A 22,037-nucleotide genomic window follows, 5' to 3' on the forward strand; every position below is an offset into this window, starting at 1 on the left:
TTATGGGTTAATATTTCAAAAACATTGGGCCAGATTCAATTTAGTGAGAAAACGTTATCTCATGGTTTGGTATGGACATTTTTCTAATTCAGTTCCAGTTTATTCCCACGGACTTCAATAGTTTTCATGTGTTTTTCTGAATTGAATTTCGTCCATCACGTGATAAATTATAACTTTTCTCGCTGAATTGAATCTGGCCCATTGTGTCCTGTACCCTCTCCAACATTCTGAATGATAAAAAGGAGTGTCTTCCAATGAAAAACCAAGAAAAAGATTTGTAGTCAAGAACAAAGTCCGTCTATAATTCCCTTTTTATTATGAAAAGCAAAAACATGTCATGAGTAATAACTGCTGAAGAATAGGAAAAGTAACACTAACAGCAATGCAGTAGTCTTTCCTGAGAAATTCCCACCCATTACCCTACAATGAGATATAACTAAGAATCCCTAGAAAAGTCTCCACTGGAAATTTCCATAGTTAGTATAAAAGAGTATAAAACTTGCAATATCCTATAAATCCCCCCTTTCCTCACCTTCTCTGCTGTTGATCAGCTTTTATGCTCACAGGCCCACCTCTGCCCCGCCCATTTCCCAGTCACATTCACCCTTTCCCCACCTGCTCCACCCATTTTCCCTGCCTCTTATGTCATAGCCCCACCCCCAAATAACATCAGGGTCCGATCTGATCCGATATTGTGGAAAAACCCTACACCATTCATATCCCACATATACATTATGCAATGAATGTGTGGCAAAATTGCCAAAGTGATTATTGGAGATTAGTAATGAGCGGAAAAATCGCGAAATGTGGGCGCCACGCAACTTTTTTTTGACTTGTGCGACTGTTCTGATGCGACCGCAACATTTTTTGCCGCCAATTTTGATGCGGCCGCGCCTTTTTTTGGTGAGACTGCACCTATTTTGACACGAACATGCTTTTTTTGGATCAACGAATGATTTCACCAGGTATAGATGTAACAAAAACTCGCGGTTGGGTCAAAAAAAAAGTGTTGTTGCATCAAAAAAAGGTGCAACCGCGTCAAAAAAATTGCGTTGCACCCAGATTTCGCAATTTTTTCCGTAGTTTCTAGAATTTTTCAGCGAAGCAAACCGGGACAGATTCGCTCATCACTATATAAAAAGCAATGGAACCAAATGCTTCAGGGGACCCAGATCTGTATAAGAGGTTCAGTCACTCTGGATTTTGGAGCACTCACTTATTTTTATACATTTAGGCTTTTCCTCGGTGTCATCAGCTATAACAAACCCCTCGTCGCAAACGCAACGCTGCACGCAAGATGGAAGTGAGTTAGGGGTGGAGTTTAGCATGGCGCAGGTACGCCGATCGGTTTTCACGCAGGAATCGAAATGCATGTTGGCGGGACAAGAAACCTTGCACGTCGAGACATTAACACACACACTGGATTGGTCAGATTCGAAGACAAATCCGTCTACGCAGTCGCAATCCAAGGTGCACGGGCCGATGCAGGTTTCACTGGTGCTGTTGAGGTTATCGCATGTATTGAAGCAGTTGCGTTTGCACCCCTTGTATCTCATATTGGGGGGGCAGCTAATTTCTGAAAAATATATTAAAGATCATTTGTTATTGATCACTTATCATATGCAATGTTCTTTAACATAGACAGAACAGGCAATAAAAACAGCCAATAAAGTGTGAAATGGGCTAAAAAGGACCCAATTTCAATTTGCCAATAAAACATAGTAAAAACTTTATTAACAATGGGAAGGGAGCAAGATAGCAGCTCCCAGTAGGTATCAGAATAGCACTCAATAGTAAGAAATCCAAGTCCGGCTTGGGACTCCTTCAGTTACATGGGAGTAGGAGAAACAATAGGTTAGCTGAAAGCAGTTCTAATGTGTAGCGCTGGCTGAAAGCTCAGACTCAGGCACACTTTACTGCTGCGCTGCAAGTTGGAGTGATATCACCCCCCTCACCCCCAGCAGCCGATAAGCAGAACAATGGGAAGGGAGCAAGATAGCAGCTCCCAGTAGGTATCAGAATAGCACTCAATAGCAAGAAATCCAAGTCCGGCTTGGGACTCCTCCAGTTACATGGGAGTAGGAGAAACAATAAGTTAGCTGAAAGCAGTTCTAATGTGTAGCACTGGCTGAAAGCTCAGACTCAGGCACACTTTACTGCTGCGCTGCAAGTTGGAGTGATATCCCCCCCCCTCACCCCCAGCAGCCAATCAGCAGAACAATGGGAAGGGAGCAAGATAGCAGCTCCCAGTAGGTATCAGAATAGCACTCAATAGCAAGAAATCCAAGTCCGGCTTGGGACTCCTCCAGTTACATGGGAGTAGGAGAAACAATAGGTTAGCTGAAAGCAGTTCTAATGTGTAGCGCTGGCTGAAAGCTCAGACTCAGGCACAATGCACTGAGATGGCGCCTACACACCAATATTACAGCTACAAATACATTTGTTGGTTCAAGAATAAAAGGTTAAATGGCAGAGGGAATTATTTGCTGTGTAACAGTGTCATTTAGAAATAAAAAGTGCCCCATAATAATCATGACAGTGTCCCTTTAATAAAAATGTGTATAGCTCTGAAACTGAAAAATATAATTAATGTAAATTGCAAAAAGTGTTTAGAAAAGCACCCTGAGAAATTTTACTTTTTTTTAAGCTTTACGTATCTCTATATTAATATGAAACTATGCATATTTTTAAACTTATATCGCACTTGATTTGAGAATGAATGCATATTTGTTATACTGATGTAGAAGTGCCTTCATACAGCCGGTATCCACTACATATTATTGGTTTCAGTTGTTCCTACATTTTTTGTGACTAAAAAAACAACAACAGTAGGGTCGAGTGTGAAATGGGGTCCTAATTTCTAACTGATACGTGAAGCTTGGTAGCAGGCCTGTGATTGGTTGGTTGAATTAATCAGACAGTTGTTACCTGGAGGAGCATCATTGTTTCCATTGGCCTGAGCTGCAAAACAAGAAGCAAATGCACAAGTAAAGAATTCTGATTAGCAACTATTGGTTACATCCCATCACCAGTATCATCTCCATTCAACTGACATGTATCCATTAACAACTTGTCTAGTCATCTATTATAAGGGATACTGTACCCCCTACTGTAAATGATAAGGATATTAGCAGTCACTGAGGGGTTCTGTGCCCATATAAAGGCACAAGGCTGCAGGCTGAGTTATACAGGGAACTCTGAGTATCACTCATGTATTATAAGGGATAATGTACCCCCTACTGTAAATTATAAGGATATTAGCAGTCACTGAGGGGTTCTGTGCCCATATAAAGGCACAAGGCTGCAGGCTGAGTTATACAGGGAACTCTGAGTATCACTCATGTATTATAAGGGATACTGTACCCCCTACTGTAAATGATAAGGATATTAGCAGTCACTGAGGGGTTCTGTGCCCATATAAAGGCACAAGGCTGCAGGCTGAGTTATACAGGGAACTCTGAGTATCACTCATGTATTATAAGGGATACTGTACCCCCTACTGTAAATGATAAGGATATTAGCAGTCACTGAGGGGTTCTGTGCCCATATAAAGGCACAAGGCTGCAGGCTGAGTTATACAGGGAACTCTGAGTATCACTCATGTATTATAAGGGATACTGTACCCCCTACTGGAAATGATAAGGATATTAGCAGTCACTGAGGGGTTCTGTGCCCATATAAAGGCACAAGGCTGCAGGCTGAGTTATACAGGGAACTCTGAGTATCACTCATGTATTATATGGGATAATGTACCCCCTACTGTAAATGATAAGGATATTAGCAGTCACTGAGGGGTTCTGTGCCCCCCATATAAAGGCACAAGGCTGCAGGCTGAGTTATACAGGGAACTCTGAGTATCACTCATGTATTATAAGGGATAATGTACCCCCTACTGTAAATGATAAGGATATTAGCAGTCACTGAGGGGTTCTGTGCCCATATAAAGGCCCAAGGCTGCAGGTTGAGTTATACAGGGAACTGTGAGTATATATAAAAAGATAAGCAAAAGGAGATTTATTTTTGCTGCTCCTACGTCAGAGGGTAAAGTATATATAAAAGGACAAAGGTGGGGGACCAATATATATATATATATATATATATATATATATATATATATATATATATATATGCTGTATATTTCAAGCTCCCTACCTGATGCTGGATCTGTCTGGCTCAGTATTAGCAGATGCATCACAAGGCAGTAGACCCAAAATGCCATCTTTGATGAGTACCTGGAACATATGCAAAAAAAAATTAACAATAAAGTTCATTATTTTGTAGACTTAAGGTATGGTGACCCAAATTATGGAAAGCTCCTTTATCCGGAAAACCCCAGCTCCTGAGCATTCTGGATAACAGGTCTCATACCTGTGTAATGAAACCTGGGCAAAAAAAATAAGGATGCTTTATAAAGCATTGATAATAGGAATGGAAACAAAAGCAGTTGCTACTACTCCCATAGGGGCAATCGGTAACCGCACTACTCTCCATATCCCATCTGCACCCATCAGCGTTAGATGCCGTTGGTTGAGCAATGAGCCAGTCAGGATCCCCCTAATCTCCCCTATTCATATACCAGTCTCTTATCCATACCACTCCCTGGTTGCTAAGATAACTTGGACCCTAGCAACCAAATAGCTGCTGAAACTCCAAACTGGAGTTTCCAAAATGAAGACCAATTGCAAACTGTCTCAGAATATCACTCTCTACATCCTACTAAAAGTTATCTCACAACTCCTTTCAATGCAGATGGGATATTGCAAGTAGTGTGGTTATTTCCCTTGCACCGATTGCCCCCTATGGGGCACATATTTGCTGCATAACATGTAATGCATCCTATATAGTCTAATGCAGGAATATCTGCACCGTACTGACATAAGGATTTAGTTACCTGATGTGAGGGCACTTCTGGATGTAGGGAGCTCTGTATGGAAGGGCTGCTTTACCTAATGATAATGTGGGTTACACTGGCACTGATTCATGCAAATAAGCTTTCTAATAAGCATTCGTTACCGCCCATTTTATTATTGGCTTTCCAGTAAAGAGCAGGGACACTGTGTAATTAGCAATGTTAATGCGCAGGCACTGACGTTACTCGGGTTCTATGGGGTTTCCCTCTATCATGTTCAGGGTCAGACTGGGCCGTGGCCCAGTTCGACCTTTGCCAGCACTCCCCCTTCTGACTGTTCCACCCCTGACGCGTTCAATTTATACGCGCTCGGGGAGGACGTCAGGTGGGGGCCCCGCGGGGCACCCTGGGGGGGCAGGGGACACGGCTGGCTGGGGCACCTGCAGGGCCCCTGGGGCGGGAGCCCCGGTGGACCCTGCACCCCCCAGTCCAACCCTGATCATATTTCATCCACTTGTGCACTTAAGCTGCCCATTGGGGTATATAGGGTCACCCACAGGTATTTGGTCAGGTATTGGGCAGATACCTATCAGGTAGTGATGAGCGAATCTGTCCCATTTCGCTTCCTCGAAAAATGATTGAAACTATGAAAAAATTACAATTTTTTACGGGCCGACTTTTTTTCAGTGTGCGGCTAATTTTTTCCACTCTGCCATTTCACAAAAAAAATGGCGAAATGCGGAAATTTGCAGCGAACCCATGCCTGGCTAAACATTTTCCTCATCACTACCCTACTTAATCACCCAGTGTTGGACTGAAGTGTCCGGGGCCCACCGGGGCTGCTATCCCAAGGGCCCACACCCCAGTTGTGAATTCCCACTCCCACAGCAGACCTATCCCCACCCTGTTCCTTACAGTTCCTGTTACTTACAGGTTTTTCCTTGAAAGTAGAACAGGTGAGATGCAGCCAACAGGGAAATAAAAACTCAGCGTTAAACTGGGCCAGGCCCCTGCTTATTGGCACACCTTGGCACACCCTGCCCATACGTTTCCTGGTATTTCATAACCTGCATAGGGCACGCCTGGCTGAACTGCTGGTTCTTACTCATAATGTTCTACCAACCATCTCTGCAGGAGCATAGACACATGGGCTCTAGGGGCATAATATAATCTCCAGCCAACCCCCTGTCACCCCCAAATACCCACACCCTGTGAGGTTCCCCCCCTGAATCAGTGGTACTGGCTGATACATTAGATAGGTACAAGAAGGGGTTGGGTGGATTTTTAGCAAGTGAGGGAATACAGGGGGAGGGGGGATAGCTGGCAGGTTATATATAGGCATAATGGACGTATGTCTTTTTTCAACACAACATACTATGTTGAAAAAATAAAACTCAAAATGTAAAATCCAACATAAGAAGAGAAAACAAGCAAAGATTTTTAACCACAGCAACCGGTCAGCAGTTAGATTAAACTAGTAAGCACTCTGATTGGTTGCTCTTGGTTACAACTCGAGTATAATTGACTGCAGTTTATGTGTTTCCCTTCCAGTATCTACTGGCGATGCCTGGGCCAGAACTAGGTGTAGGCAGAGGAGACAAGTGCCTAGGGCACAAGGATGGGGGTGGGCTTTAGGGCTGTAGGCTCCTCCCCCTTCTGCTAGCTCTAACTCAGGCCCTGATCATCAATGGAGTGTGGGAGTGAGCCCAGGGGCTTGCCTTGGGTGCCCCCCTCTGGGCAATGCAGCACTAAAAGGTTTGTAATTAAATATGTCATGTTGTGGAATCCAAAGAGTGAAAGCCATCAAGGGGTTCTGTTTGATGCATCAGTGATGTAGATCAGAGACTGGGCTCGGCGCCGGCATTGTTTGGTGACCCGGGCAGCGCAGAACCAAAGAGGGACGGGCACACCCTGACCTGAGCTCTGAGTCGATTTTGCCCTATTTACAATACATTGCTACTGTTCTTTTCTGACAGTGTGTAAGATTGGTGTTTACTGATCAGTATAATTCTCTGATATGGCCGTTAATTAATGTTTAATGAAATGTATCATATGTTGTAATATATTCACGGGAAAATCCTCATCTATAATAGTAACACCCACTGCCCTGCCCAATACAGTGAGAATAGTCATATATTATCATTGTCATAATCTAATTACAGGTTTTATGTCAACCCCAACATTAGGCCTTTCCTATAATACATTCTGAGACTGCCGACAGCTCCTAATCCCTTGTTCTGCAGCCTTGTGCCTTTATATGGGCACAGAACCCCCCAGTGACTGCTAATATCCTTATCATTTACAGTAGGGGGTACATTATCCCTTATAATACATGAGTGATACTCAGAGTTCCCTGTATAACTCAGCCTGCAGCCTTGTGCCTTTATATGGGCACAGAACCCCTCAGTGACTGCTAATATCCTTATCATTTACAGTAGGGGGTACATTATCCCTTATAATACATGAGTGATACTCAGAGTTCCCTGTATAACTCAGCCTGCAGCCTTGTGCCTTTATATGGGCACAGAACCCCTCAGTGACTGCTAATATCCTTATCATTTACAGTAGGGGGTACATTATCCCTTATAATACATGAGTGATACTCAGAGTTCCCTGTATAACTCAGCCTGCAGCCTTGTGCCTTTATATGGGCACAGAACCCCTCAGTGACTGCTAATATCCATATCATTTACAGTAGGGGGTACATTATCCCTTATAATACATGAGTGATACTCAGAGTTCCCTGTATAACTCAGCCTGCAGCCTTGTGCCTTTATATGGGCACAGAACCCCTCAGTGACTGCTAATATCCTTATCATTTACAGTAGGGGGTACATTATCCCTTATAATACATGAGTGATACTCAGAGTTCCCTGAATAACTCAGCCTGTAGCCTGAGCAGAACAAACAGTTGAAATAGTGGCTCTTTATCTCTTTTCAGTGCAGGAGTTTGCAGCAAAGACACCAAGCAGGTTTTTCCAGTAATGTGAGTGGGTAATTAGAGGATTTATTGATTTTTCTGGGAAGCTTTTCATTACCAGATTAGCAGCCTCTCCCCCATGCAAATTTAGCCTTAGATGAGTTATGAATGTGTCCCACCTACCCTTCCCTATTTACAAAACTTGGCAGGACAAATACAGTGTATGAGGGGTTGGTCTCTCACGCCAAAAAGTGAAGCTCATGTGCTGCAAAGGGGAATGAAGCAACTTCATCTATGTGCCGCAGTATGGCGCCCAGAAACCAGTGCTAATTAAATCAAAATGCTCTTTATTCCCAGCCCTGAGAACGACTCCCTCTCCTTCTGCACCCTGGAAACGGTGCCCCTTGCTGCTATGGGGGGTTCCCTAGTAACAGGTGCATTGGTCTGAGGCCTCTGCTGCTCTCCCTCTATCTCAGGCCTAGCTTCCTGTGCAGCCAGGGTTGCCAGATTTATTTTTCCCAACCAGCCAAAGTCAGTTCTAAAACCAGCCCAAAACTAGCCAAAAGCCACTTTGAAAGTAGCCCAAAAATAGCCCAATATGTGCAATGAAAACAATTCTAAAAAAATAAAAGTATATATGGGAAAGCGTATAATCACTACCCAGTGACTGGGATGGACTGATAATTCCCTCTGTGCCAAGTTCACCTGGGAAGTCACTACAGAAATAGATTCCGAATGTTGTATTAACCCCGGACATGATATACATATGGGTGCGTTAAACTACAACTCCCAGCAGCCCCAAGAGATCCTGAGAGTTATAGCTTAAGGACCAATTGCAGAATTGCCCCCACATCCCAGTAGAAAGTAACAGTACAATCACATTCCCTATAGAGCAGCGAGCGGGGTGTAGGGCAGACAGGTTGAGCCTGAAAGAGCAAAAAGGAATAGAAAAATGGAGCCTCTGTCTATATTGCCCAATTGCATGCTGGGTATTGTAGTTTTATATTAATCCTAGCTGTAGGCTAATTGTTACAGTTATAATTGATACAAACTACATTACCCAGCATGCAGCGCAACAGACACACTAGGGGAAAAAAACTATGGCTAGTTTCCAAACTACAAACCCGCCAAGGCTCCAAAAAATAGCCCAAAACTGTACCTTGGTGGGTTTGTACTTTGGAAACCCGCCAGGGCTTTAAATTAGTAGCCCAATTTGACGGGAAAACTGCCAACCTGGCAACCCTGTGTACATCTTACAGGAGCAGGGCTCCTTCCCCTCACTACACAGGAACTCCTCCCCCTTACCACACAGAAATAATCCCCTTTACCACACAGAAATAATCCCCCTTACCACACAGAAATAATCCCCTTTACCACACAGAAACAACAAGGTGCTGCATTAACCCAATATATTACTCCCCATATTCCCTGTTTAGCAATGCAATAGGAAGAGGGCGCTGTAACTGGGCACAAGCAGAGCTGCCAACCAATCCCGTGTTATGAAGGGGATAATGAACCAGTCCTGTTTTCTTCATCTTCACACTAACTGATAATATGAAATAAGGTCTCAGCTAGGCCCAGAATGGATCATGTTCTTCCTTAATGACATGGGGTTGGCTGGCAGCTCTGCAAAAGTGATTTCAAAAGGGCGGGATAGCACCGTGTTGTATTGGTATTTATTCAGTGGGAGCAGCCATATTGCCTTCTGAGGCCCCTACACCCGGCTCTAACAACACATTGCTCCTATGTCAGGGCTTTCTCTGTCTGTGACCAGGCCGGGCCTAAACAAACTCTTCTGCCCCGTTATTTATATGAAGTAAGATTATCCTTATATAACAGGCACACTATACAGTATATATACACTATAATGGGCCCACTATACAGTATATACACACTATAACGGGCCCACTATACAGTATATACACTATAACAGGCCCACTATACAGTATATACACACTATAATGGGCCCATTATACAGTATATACACTATAACAGGCACACTATACAGTATATATACACTATAACGGGCCCACTATACAGTATATACACACTATAACGGGCACACTATACAGTATATATACACTATAAAGGGCCCACTATACAGTATATATACACTATAACGGGCACACTATACAGTATATATACACTATAACGGGCCCACTATACAGTATATACACACTATAACGGGCACACTATACAGTATATACACACTATAATGGGCCCACTATACAGTATATACACACTATAACGGGCACACTATACAGTATATACACACTATAACAGGCACACTATACAGTATATACACACTATAACGGGCCCACTATACAGTATATATACACTATAACGGGCACACTATACAGTATATACACACTATAACGGGCCCACTATACAGTATATACACACTATAACGGGCCCACTATACAGTATATATACACTATAACAGGCACACTATACAGTATATATACACTATAACGGGCCCACTATACAGTATATACACACTATAACGGGCCCACTATACAGTATATACACACTATAACGGGCACACTATACAGTATATACACACTAACGGGCACACTATACAGTATATACACACTATAACGGGCACACTATACAGTATATACACACTATAACGGGCCCACTATACAGTATATATACACTATAACGGGCACACTATACAGTATATACACACTATAACGGGCACACTATACAGTATATACACACTATAACGGGCACACTATACAGTATATACACACTATAACGGGCCCACTATACAGTATATACACACTATAACGGGCACAATATACAGTATATACACTATAACGGGCCCACTATACAGTATATATATACACTATAACGGGCCCACTATACAGTATATACACACTATAACGGGCACAATATACAGTATATATACACTATAACGGGCCCACTATACAGTATATATACACTATAATGGGCCCACTATACAGTATATATACACTATAATGGGCCCACTATACCGTATATATATACACTATAACGGGCCCACTATACAGTATATACACACTATAACGGGCCCACTATACAGTATATACACACTATAACGGGCCCACTATACAGTATATACACACTATAACGGGCACACTATACAGTATATACACACTATAACGGGCACACTATACAGTATATACACACTATAACGGGCACACTATACAGTATATATACACTATAACGGGCCCACTATACAGTATATATACACTATAACAGGCACACTATACAGTATATATACACTATAACGGGCCCACTATACAGTATATATACACTATAACGGCCACACTATACAGTATATACACACTATAACGGGCACACCATACAGTATATACACACTATAACAGGCCCACTATACAGTATATATACATGACATGAGTAATGTTGGAACTTGACCCGCCCTTCTCCCAACCAACAACCCCCTTTTACCTCTTTACTTACCATCCCCAATAAACACACAGACACCAATTCTTGGGATAAAAATGGCCGCAGAAAATTTATTAACAACAAGTGAAGTTTTAATTTAAAACATAACATAAATAACAAATGTGAAACAACATCTCAAACATAACACAAATGTTTGTATAACAAACAAATCAACTTTTAAATAGCCAAACACTGTAACAATCCAATAACTGCGCAGCGCAACTGGCGCTGCCAGCTGCCCTTCTGGCCCGGAACCAACTACCCAACAAAACTCACCTCCTAATCCACTTTCTTACCCCTGAGGTTCCAAGCATGCCAGCCCCACTTAACTATAAAACTCCCCTCCTAACCCAACCATTGTTTTCCCCCAACTTAATCACCCCGCCAACGACACTCCGCTATCTCCACCTCTATAGGGAGGGAGGGTGGGCGTTTTACTCTGCTGACTAAAATGGAGTGAGAAGCGGGAACAGTTACCAGCATTTTATACCCCTTACGAACTAACCAATCACCTGCAACTGGGAGTGGCTAAGTCTGTCCAACGTATCTGTCATGCCCCTGCTTCCCTACGTTTTACTACGGGTCATTGGGCTACTCTATAACGGGCCCACTATACAGTATATACACACTATTACGGGCACACTATACAGTATATATACACTATAACGGGCCCACTATACAGTATATACACACTATAACGGGCCCACTATACAGTCTATATACACTATAACGGGCCCACTATACAGTCTATATACACTATAACGGGCCCACTATACAGTATATATACACTATAACGGGCCCACTATACAGTATATATACACTATAACGGGCCCACTATACAGTCTATATACACTATAACGGGCCCACTATACAGTATATATACACTATAACGGGCCCACTATACAGTCTATATACACTATAACGGGCCCACTATACAGTATATATACACTATAACAGGCACACTATACAGTATATATACACTATAACGGGCACACTATACGGTATAAATACACTATACCGGGCCCACTATACGGTCTATGCACACTATACCGGGCCCACTATACAGTATATATACACTATACCGGGCCCACTATACGGTCTATGTACATTATACCGGGCCCACTATACAGTATATACACACTATAACGGGCCCACTATACAGTCTACACACAGGCATGATATACAGTATATACACAATATAACAGGCATAATATACAGTATATATACAATATTGTTTAGGTACAAACGGACACCATTGAATACACCCACAAACCCCACCCACTTTTTAGAGTGACCTTGAAAAGGTAAATATACCCATTTTATATGTGGTTTATAGTGAATGAAAATATTCAATTCATGCAGATTAATTGGCACAGGGGACTTCTAGTAGATGTTGGTTTATTTATATAAATGTGAGCGCACATGTCTGCTCTCATAGGGATTTCTCATCCGAATAAGGAGCATCGCCCTCCAGTGGACAGATTATGATTAAGACGATAGGGCTTGCGTTACACTGCTAAGCAATAATGTGATCATACAGCTTTTTTGGACCTGGGAGCTGGTAAACTGTGGAATCAAGGGGTTTAGAAATTGGGATAGAATTCCTGTCCTTTTTACTGGTTCACAGTAAATTAGATGGAATAATAATAATAATTCAGATGGAATTCAGTGAAATTTGAAATTGAATTATGTGTTTTTCTCATTAAATTGAATCTGGCACTAAATATTTAATCATAATTTCTTATCTGACTCGCTAAATTATATCTTCAGGAGTTGTAAACCAACCATAACGCTGTCCCACGGCGCCCCCTGGTTTTGCTATAGAAGAAAAACTTAATTATAGATGCAAGGAAATTCCCCAATGAGAATTCTACTGAGCAACAATGTGAGTGTAAGTGCAAGAGAAGTGACCAATGAGAATGCTGATTCCCAGCACTGTGTCAGGCCCCTTGCTGGTACCTTACATATAGAGATAATGATGGCATTTTTCCCGTCATTATATGGCACAGGAATCAGACATGGGGATAAAGGGACAGACTTGTTCAGTGCTGGGAAACTGTGCTTATTGCTCCCAACTCCAATTGCAGGAACAGAGAACAGGGAGCCGGATTTACTCACATCAGCTGGGATTCTCATTGGGGGATTTCTTGCATTGTAATGCAGTTTTATTGGGCAATATTGCTTTAAGAATACAGCCCTGATGTTGCTGGACTACAGCTCCCAGCATGCCTCACCCTTCATTATATGTTACATTATTCTGGGATTTGTAGTCCGGCAACAGCTGAGTAACGTTTGGTTGAACCGCACTGTGCAGCAGGGTTTAGTTCCCCTTTAAACCATACAGTACTACTGCCTCAACTACTTTGTGGGTAAATATGTAATACTGGCCCTGGCTGGTATTTTACTGGCTAGGCTGTGGAAATAACCTAACCCTGTATTAGAAAAGGTATCTGACCTGACCAAAAGGACTGTAGGATCTTAGGCTAAGCCCTGGCAGAGGGGTGGGGTGTGACATCATTGGGAGGAACAGTGACATCACATGGGTAGGAATATGCCATTGCAGGGTGTGGGGCTATGATGTGGCTATCATTGATTGGGCGATCGCCATGTCAATCTCAAATAGTCCTGTCCCTCCGAAACTAAGGCTGTCCGAGTCAAAACCGGACTTCCCTACACGAGTTATGACTCCAATTAAAGTTGAACCTACCATTAAAACCTTCCCCAAATCACCCCCAGACTGGGGCATTGCCAAAGGGGGTAAAAGGGCGTGGCTAAACTAACACTCAAAAGAATTAACTATGATGTTGTCATTTGGAAGATTGGGGATTACGGTTAGGGGGAGCATCCAATCAAACTGAGAATATTTTCTACTACCATTATGCTTAAAAATTGAATAACATAAAGGATTTGTGGTTTTATTGCAGAGATTCGCGGAAAAACTCAGGACACACACTGAGACAAGTTACCCTTTATTTGAAATGCTTATTAACAGTTACCTGGTTGCTGGTTTCAGATACTCGATACAGGTTGAACCAGGAAAGTGGGACAGATAGGGTTAATGCATGAATGTATGACATATAGAAGTACAGAGTATGACTTGAAGGGGTGGTTATAGAATGGCCAATTCTAAGCAACTTTTCATTTCTTATTTTGTACAGTTTCTGAATTACTTCCGTTCTTCTTCAGACTCTTTCTAGCTTTGAAATGGGGGTCACTGACCCCGGCAGCCAAACCCTATTGCTCTGTGAGGCTCCAGTTTTATTGTTATTGTTACTTTTTATTGGTTCTATTCCTATTCAGTCCCTCTCCTATTCATATACCGGACTCTCATTCAAACCACTCCCTGGTTACTAAGGTCATTCGGACCCTAGCAACCAGATAGCTGTTGTATTTCCAAAATGGAGAGCTGCTCCCTAGTCCGACACTTCACAGGAATGTCTGTAAATACAGTATATGAATATAATGCCCTTAATACAGAAGCACAATACAATAGATACATAGTGAATAAAGTACCTCCTACCCCCGAAGTGACTTCTAATATCCTCATATTGTACAACAGGGGGTAACTTTATTTAATACAATATACGAGTTTCAGTGAGTCATGTGACAGAAATGACATCACTAAGCTCCGATTATATATACTGTATGAATATAATGCCCTTAATACAGAAACACAATACAATAGATACCTAGTGAATAAAGTACCTCCTACCCCCGAAGTGACATCTAATATCCTCATATTTTACAACAGGGGGTAACTTTATTTAATATAATATACAAGTTTCAGTGAGTCATGTGACAGAAATGCCATCACTAAGCTCCGATTATAACTGATGACATCACTAAGCACCATTTATAAGGATATAATTTACAGTTTGGTCCCATAGGGAAATGACAACCTGTAGCTCCATTAGTCCAGGGCTGCATTTTGCTGCTTTGAACATTCTCCCAGGGGAATACAGGGCTTCTTCCGGTCTCTAGTAAAGGCATAGCCTTCATCGCAGTAGCACTGGGGGCTGCAGGAGGGCAGGTCGGGCAGGGTGGCATTAACCAGCTCGCAGGTGATTGGGGGGCGCAGTGAGCAAGGCCGGAAATGCATATTTAGGGGACAGGCCACATTGCAGTCGCTGAGCGGCACGCACACTTTAGACGACTGCGATTCCAAGATGTACCCCGGTTTACACTCACAGCCCCAATTGCACAATACGGGGCACACGGGGTTAACGTCGTTGAGTTTGTCGCAGCTCTCCATGCAGGTCTTCAGACACCCCCAGTAGCTATTAGCAGGGCAGGCAGTACCTGGGGTAGAAAGAAAATATCATAATGATCATAAGGAAAAAGGGCTCAGCAAGCTGTGGCTTTGTGGCTGCGGAACTAAAACTCCCAGCATCCCTATTGGCCTGTCAGGAACACTGCCCACCTACACAAGGACATGGGGTAAAGTAATTAAGTTAAAACAGGTCTAGTAACCCATAGCAACCAATCAGATGTTTGCTTTAGAACATGTTACCTGCTTATTGGTTGCTAAGTTACTAAGCAACTTTTATTACTTTTTACTGCACCCTCCCACAACAATTTTTTTTCTGGTCCCCCAGTGACCAAAGCCATGTTTGCTTTCCCTTTTATATCTGCTGGATTCTTTTCATCAATGTTGAGTTTGGGCAATGAATGTGCAGACCGCAGGGTTACTTACCCCCTGCCCTATGGCTGCCTGTAATGCCACTAGGGGTCGTTCTGTTGTAGTCTTTAGTGCTTTAGCACTTGCATCTGGGGTCATAATACATGACACCTTGTGGTTTTGGATTCAGTTGTATTAGGGTCTTGGTGCCTGATGACTCCCTAGGCCAGTGATCCCCAACCAGTGGCTCGGGGGGAACATGTTGCTCCCCAACCCCTTGGATGTTGCTCTCAGTGCCCCCAAACCAGGTAGTTATTTTTGAATTCCTGACTTGGGGGCAAGTTTTTGTTGAATAAAAAGACCAAATAAAGCCCCTGTAAGCTGATAGGGTGTGTAGAGGCTGCCTAATAGCCAATCACAGCCCTTATTTGGCTCCTCCATGAACTTTTATGGTGCTTGTGTTGCTCCCCAAGTCTTTTTACATTTGACTGTGGCTCACGAGTAAGAAAGGTTGGGGAGCCCTGCCCTAGGCAGTGGTGTAACTTGGTTGTGCCGGGCCCCCCTGCAAACAAATAGTCCCTCCTTAAAAATGGTAGGAGAGGGGCCCTAATGACTCCCTATGGGCTTCAATGACTCCTAAAGGGCCATCGTTGCATCCCCAGTTCATCTCCCAACATAAAGGGCATTGCTCATTCTGTTTCAGTCTGTTATTTTTCCCTCCTAAGACAAATCCCCCATTGCTGAAATACAATATACAGCCCTAAGCTGCCCGTGGGTTGCATTTAAAAAACAGAAGTTCATGTAAAAATTATCTTTTACTATAATATAATGCACATTTTCCCCTGTAATTTATAATTAAGGTTGAGTGACTGTGTTCCTCCCAATTCATTTCAGAAGGATCACTGATTTCCCCCATCTGGGGTAAAGGATCTCATCTAAATACAGTAGTTAATGTGTATCAGTGGCGCCACCTAGCTGCAAACCAGCCAAGTGCAGGAAGGTCTGACACATTCATAGAAACTGATAAGAAAGTGCCTGATAGGTTCAGATAAATCCATTTTGACTACAGTGACCTAACAGAGAATTAAAGGGGTGGTTGAGCTTTAGGTTTACTACGTATGTTACAGCACATCCTATTCTAAGCAACTTTTCAATTGGTCTTCATTTCTTCTTGCAGCTTTCAAATGGGGGTCACTGACCAAAAACTATTGCTCTGTGAGGCTCCAGTTTTATTGTTATTGTTACTTTTTATAACTTGTATTTCTATTTAGGCCCTCCTCTATTCATATACCAGCCTTTCATTTAAACTGTTCCCTGGTTGCTAAGGTAATTTGAACCCTAGCAACCAGATATCTGCTGAAACTCCAAACTGAAGAGCTGCTGAACAAAAAGTAAAACTAATAATAAAATGCAAATTGCAAATTGTCTGTACTTCATACTAAGTATTATCAGTTGTTGGAGTGGGCCGGCTGTTACAGGGTATTATATGAGCCACGGCCCACATTCGGCAAACATTCCCTTGGCTCATGCGATGCTCGGCACACCCAGCTTTCATTCTAGTGAATATGAAGTGCCCATGGGACAGTTTTTAGAAGATGTAAAAATCGGTAATAAATCTGTAGATCTGGGATTTTCTGTTCCTATTTAACCCTACTATCTCTATCTTACCCTACTGTCCCTATTTAACCCTACTATCTCTATCTTACCCTACTGTCCCTATTTAACCCTACTATCTCTATCTTACCCTACTGTCCCTATTTAACCCTACTATCTCTATCTTACCCTACTGTCCCTATTTAACCCTACTATCTCTATCTTACCCTACTGTCCCTATTTAACCCTACTATCTCTCTCTTACCCTACTGTCCCTATTTAACCCTACTATCTCTATCTTACCCTACTGTCTCTATTTAACCCTACTATCCCTATCTTACCCTACTGTCCCTATTTAACCCTACTATCTCTCTCTTACCCTACTGTCCCTATTTAACCCTACTATCTCTCTCTTACCCTACTGTCCCTATTTAACCCTACTATCTCTATCTTACCCTACTGTCCCTATTTAACCCTACTATCTCTATCTTACCCTACTGTCCCTATTTAACCCTACTATCTCTCTCTTACCCTACTGTCCCTATTTAACCCTACTATCTCTCTCTTACCCTACTGTCCCTATTTAACCCTACTATCTCTATCTTACCCTACTGTCCCTATTTAACCCTACTATCTCTATCTTACCCTACTGTCCCTATTTAACCCTACTATCTCTATCTTACCCTACTGTCCCTATTTAACCCTACTATCTCTATCTTACCCTACTGTCCCTATTTAACCCTACTATCTCTATCTTACCCTACTGTCCCTATTTAACCCTACTATCTCTATCTTACCCTACTGTTTCTTACCCTACTGTCTCTTACCTTACTATCTCTATCTTACCCTACTGTCCCTATTTAACCCTACTATTGCTATCTTACCCTACTGTCCCTATTTAACCCTACTATCTGTATCTTACCCTACTGTTTCTTGCCCTACTGTCCCTTACCCTACTATCTCTATCTTGCTTTACTGTTTTTTTTACCCCATTGTCTCTTACCCTACTATCTTACCCTACTGTTTCCTACCCTACCCTACTCTTACCCTACTATCTCTATTTTACCGCACTGTCTCTTACCCTACTATCTGTTTCTTACCCAACTGTCTCTTACCCTACTATCTCTATCTTACCCTACTGTTTCTTACCCTACTATACTTGGCTTCCCCCTACTTTATCCTCTGTTATTTTCTATTTGTATATATTTGTCCTTCTGCTGCCACATCTCCCTGCTGTTCATATCTTGCCTTATTGTCTCCAGTTCATCCTTTTGTCTCTGTCTTATCCTACTCTTGATTTGTTGTCTCCATTTTGTTCTACCACTGCTATCCTACCCTACTGTCTCTACTTGGCCATATTGTCTCTACTTGGTCATACTATCTCTTACTGTACCTGCTTTCCCCCTACTCAATGCTCTGTTTTTTTCCAATTGATAATTAGACACACCCCACACATTATAACAAGAAGCCACACATCATTCAGTACAGTTATTAACAATACAAATATAAGTGATAGGATAACTCACCTACTGACTTGGTCTCTGCTACGTGCACCCAACAGACTGGCAGCACTGAAGGAAAAAAGAGGCTGTTATATATAGAATGGAGGGAAGGAAATGTATATTTAAGGTTGCTGGCTGGTATTACAAATTTACCGGCAATGTACTTGCCATTAAATGAATAATAGCTAGTCAATTCAGCCCCAGCCTGCCTCCGATCCACCCCCACCCAACCCCTTTCTTCTCTCCATACTAACAAAATCCTCTTAATTCTAGATTGGTTGATGGAGCTAGGTTCCCTTCCCACTAAGGCTAACTGCAGGCAACTAACTGCTCCAAAATATCTTTCCACCGGCAACAAAGGGAATTGATGGTGGAAAGGCCTACCCATCACTTTAGAAAACCAAGGCAATGCAAAGGTCTTTCCATTGGTGATTCCCAGGCTTTGAGACAAAGCCACAAAGGCCCAGGCTTAGGGCAGCACAAATTCAGGGGTGGTATGGCCCAGCCAAACCTCAACTTCACTCACATACAGAGAACTGGGGTCTAGGCATTCTGGAGATTTCTGTGTCTCCTGTCCCCAGTGCTCTGTATGCGAGATAAATGGAACCTGGGGGGGGATCATTAGGGGAGTGAGGGGGCAGCCTCTGGGCACCTAGGGGACAAACCCGGCTCTGGCAATTCCCTTTGTTGCCAGTCTAGCCTTAGACTCCGCCATCATGGCCACACACATGATCCATCCCCTTGCGGATGAGCCCTGCCAGACCAGCCTGTATAGTCTGCAGAAAAAGCTGGCAATCCTATGTATATCTGAGATACAGTAGTTAATGGGATACGGTACTTACCGAACACAAAGGTTCCCAGGGACAGGTAGTAACACCACATACTGCTGGGTCACAAACAGAGAAATAAATTACATGCAGCCATACATAAATCACTGGTATCATTATAGCAATACAGAATAAACAAATATAAAAAGAGAACAAGCCATATGCAGATGTATTTTGCCTGCCGGTGCCCCGCCAGATTCAGCCATTACTAACAGCTGTCTGTGTGGCTGTAATGAATCACTGAGCTCTCACACAAACTAAGGGCACACATACATGCTAGCTGCCAGCAGCCAATCAATGGCCAGAGCTGCTACAATCTGCCCGTGTATGGGGATCTTTAGAAACAAGAATTTCTGCAGTCAGTGTCAATTTTATATCAATTATTAATTAAAATCTACTTCTTGCCCCCCCCCCCCCCCCACAGTAAAGTCTGTTTAAATAGACCAATCACTGTGCATGGGTTGGGGTTTCTTTTTGAGACACAAACCATACACTTTGCAATTGGGCTACAATATATTATTATTATTATCACAATAATAAGTACGACGATACAAGCAAACAACGCGCTGATATGTAGGTTTGTAAATGAAATTAATTCAACAAAACCAACTTAACACACAGGCAAAGTAAAGGAAAAATCATATAATATTAATTGTGGGTGAGAGATGGGTCTGCGGCTGTTGGTAAATAAAAGAGCATTATTTCAGCCTCACCCAGAATGAATCACTCATTAATCCCAGTACAGAAATTTTCATATAAAAAATTCATCTATTGCCCAAAAGTAATAAAGATACACATAAGTTACTTTACCTTTAGACTTGGGAAAGCTGCTCAGAGAAAGGTACAAAATGAACCCATCCAACAAGCCGGCCGCTTCCATTTATCCGATGGCGACACGGGGTAAATGTACTTCCCCGGATTCCGAAACCACTGAGCAACAAGCACAAAGGGATGTGTTATTCTTGCATCGCCCTTTGCTTTCCTGTGTTGCAACATCTTTCAACGCACACAGTAATTACACCCTTGACAACTTGTAATTAGGAAGATCAAAGTGCTAAAATGAATAACACATGGGGTACATAGGCTAGGGGTACAGCTACAGGTGGAGCAAGTTGTGTATTGCTGGGGGTGCCAGGGGCTTATATTGTATGTGTAACGCTTGTTTGGCTTAGATATGGCAAAACCCAGGCTAGTGTTTGGTATAGAGCATGTGTTACATGCGACCTTAATACACAGGAGTGGGCCTCCGCTATGTGGGAGGTATTTAATGGAGCTGAGGGTGTGGTTGAACTACAACTATATAAGCTTGTGTGGTGCAGATAGAATAATGGACGCCAGAAAGGTTCTTGCTGATTAACTATAGTACAAGTTTATTGGACAGGGCACAACTTAATAGTGCAGCAGGGTATATACTCACAGACACAGCAGTATAGGATTATGTCACAATGGAGAATGCTGATGTGACACTTAGGAACAGAATATCCCACTTGGAGGATGCACAGAGGATTAGCTGATACCCGAGATATAGACCTTTCAGTAGGGAGTGTTCCGGCCGACTATGGTCCAGGGGAGAGCTCTTAACACTGGTACCTGGCGTCTAATAAAACCGGTCCCTAAAGAACGACAACAGAGCCGGGGTAGGCTAAACCTTTTTACAACTCCTGGTTGGGGCTATTACTGCCCTTACTAGATAAGCTAACTACGCTCACCACTTCTAGAGGGTGCTATTATATAAATCTGACTGTGCTGGCTTTACCTCGTTCACGGGGCTCTGTCCCCGACTTAAATAAAGATGTTTCTCTTTACTGGGGCCTTATGCCTCCAGGCTCAATGACGTGAAGCCTGAGACAACAGCAGCCAGAGAGGAAGACACTCCCTAGTGCAAGACACTATATAGTCTGCCAAGGGGAGTGGTCAACCTGGGCTAAACCTATAGAGGGCAGCCTAATAACTGTAACCTGAGTATAGAGGGCTCTGCCCTATAACAGCACAGATAAGATTAGATAAGGGATAACACCATAGGGAGCTTAACCCTATGGGTCCCTACATATGGGAAGTACAATATCTTATTTTAGTTAAGGAGCTAGCAATTGTTTTGAAAATGACCACACACAAAGTAAGCAAGCAAGCTGGGGCTTTCCGGATAATGTTGCCAGAAGGTTAACCATAATAGGTTGTACCAATATATATTTAGCTATATAAATCTCTGGGGCAGGTTTGTAAACATGAAAATATATACAGGTATAGGACCCATTATCCAGAATGCTCAGGACCAAGG

The 22,037-nt window shown here is 42.6% G+C and overlaps 2 protein-coding genes across 3 annotated transcripts; both read right to left on the minus strand.

Annotated features, from left to right (window-relative positions):
- Positions 1–288: 288 nt before the first annotated feature.
- LOC100487969 (serine protease inhibitor swm-1) lies at positions 289–4,960 on the minus strand. Its single transcript, XM_002941788.3, has 4 exons — positions 4,892–4,960; positions 4,153–4,232; positions 2,929–2,961; positions 289–1,576 (listed from the first exon to the last, which is right to left on the minus strand). Exons 2-4 carry the CDS (start codon positions 4,217–4,219, stop codon positions 1,188–1,190), a joined length of 489 nt encoding a protein of 162 aa, XP_002941834.2. The 5' UTR covers positions 4,220–4,232; positions 4,892–4,960; the 3' UTR covers positions 289–1,187.
- Positions 4,961–14,982: 10,022 nt separating this feature from the next.
- On the minus strand, positions 14,983–21,289 carry LOC100487808 (alpha-tectorin). Of its 2 annotated transcripts, none has more exons than XM_002941787.5 (5): positions 21,177–21,288; positions 20,570–20,689; positions 19,775–19,815; positions 18,957–19,001; positions 14,983–15,518 (listed from the first exon to the last, which is right to left on the minus strand). In XM_002941787.5, exons 3-5 carry the CDS (start codon positions 19,812–19,814, stop codon positions 15,130–15,132), a joined length of 474 nt encoding a protein of 157 aa, XP_002941833.2. In that variant the 5' UTR covers position 19,815; positions 20,570–20,689; positions 21,177–21,288; the 3' UTR covers positions 14,983–15,129. The 2 variants fall into 2 exon arrangements, with proteins under 2 accessions (XP_002941833.2, XP_031762508.1); XM_031906648.1 differs by having other exon boundaries at positions 15,039–15,518; positions 19,775–19,818; positions 21,177–21,289.
- Positions 21,290–22,037: the final 748 nt, after the last annotated feature.

The sequence above is a fragment of the Xenopus tropicalis genome, chromosome 7 (assembly GCF_000004195.4).
Source record: "Xenopus tropicalis strain Nigerian chromosome 7, UCB_Xtro_10.0, whole genome shotgun sequence".
NCBI classification, from domain to species: Eukaryota; Metazoa; Chordata; class Amphibia; order Anura; family Pipidae; genus Xenopus; species Xenopus tropicalis.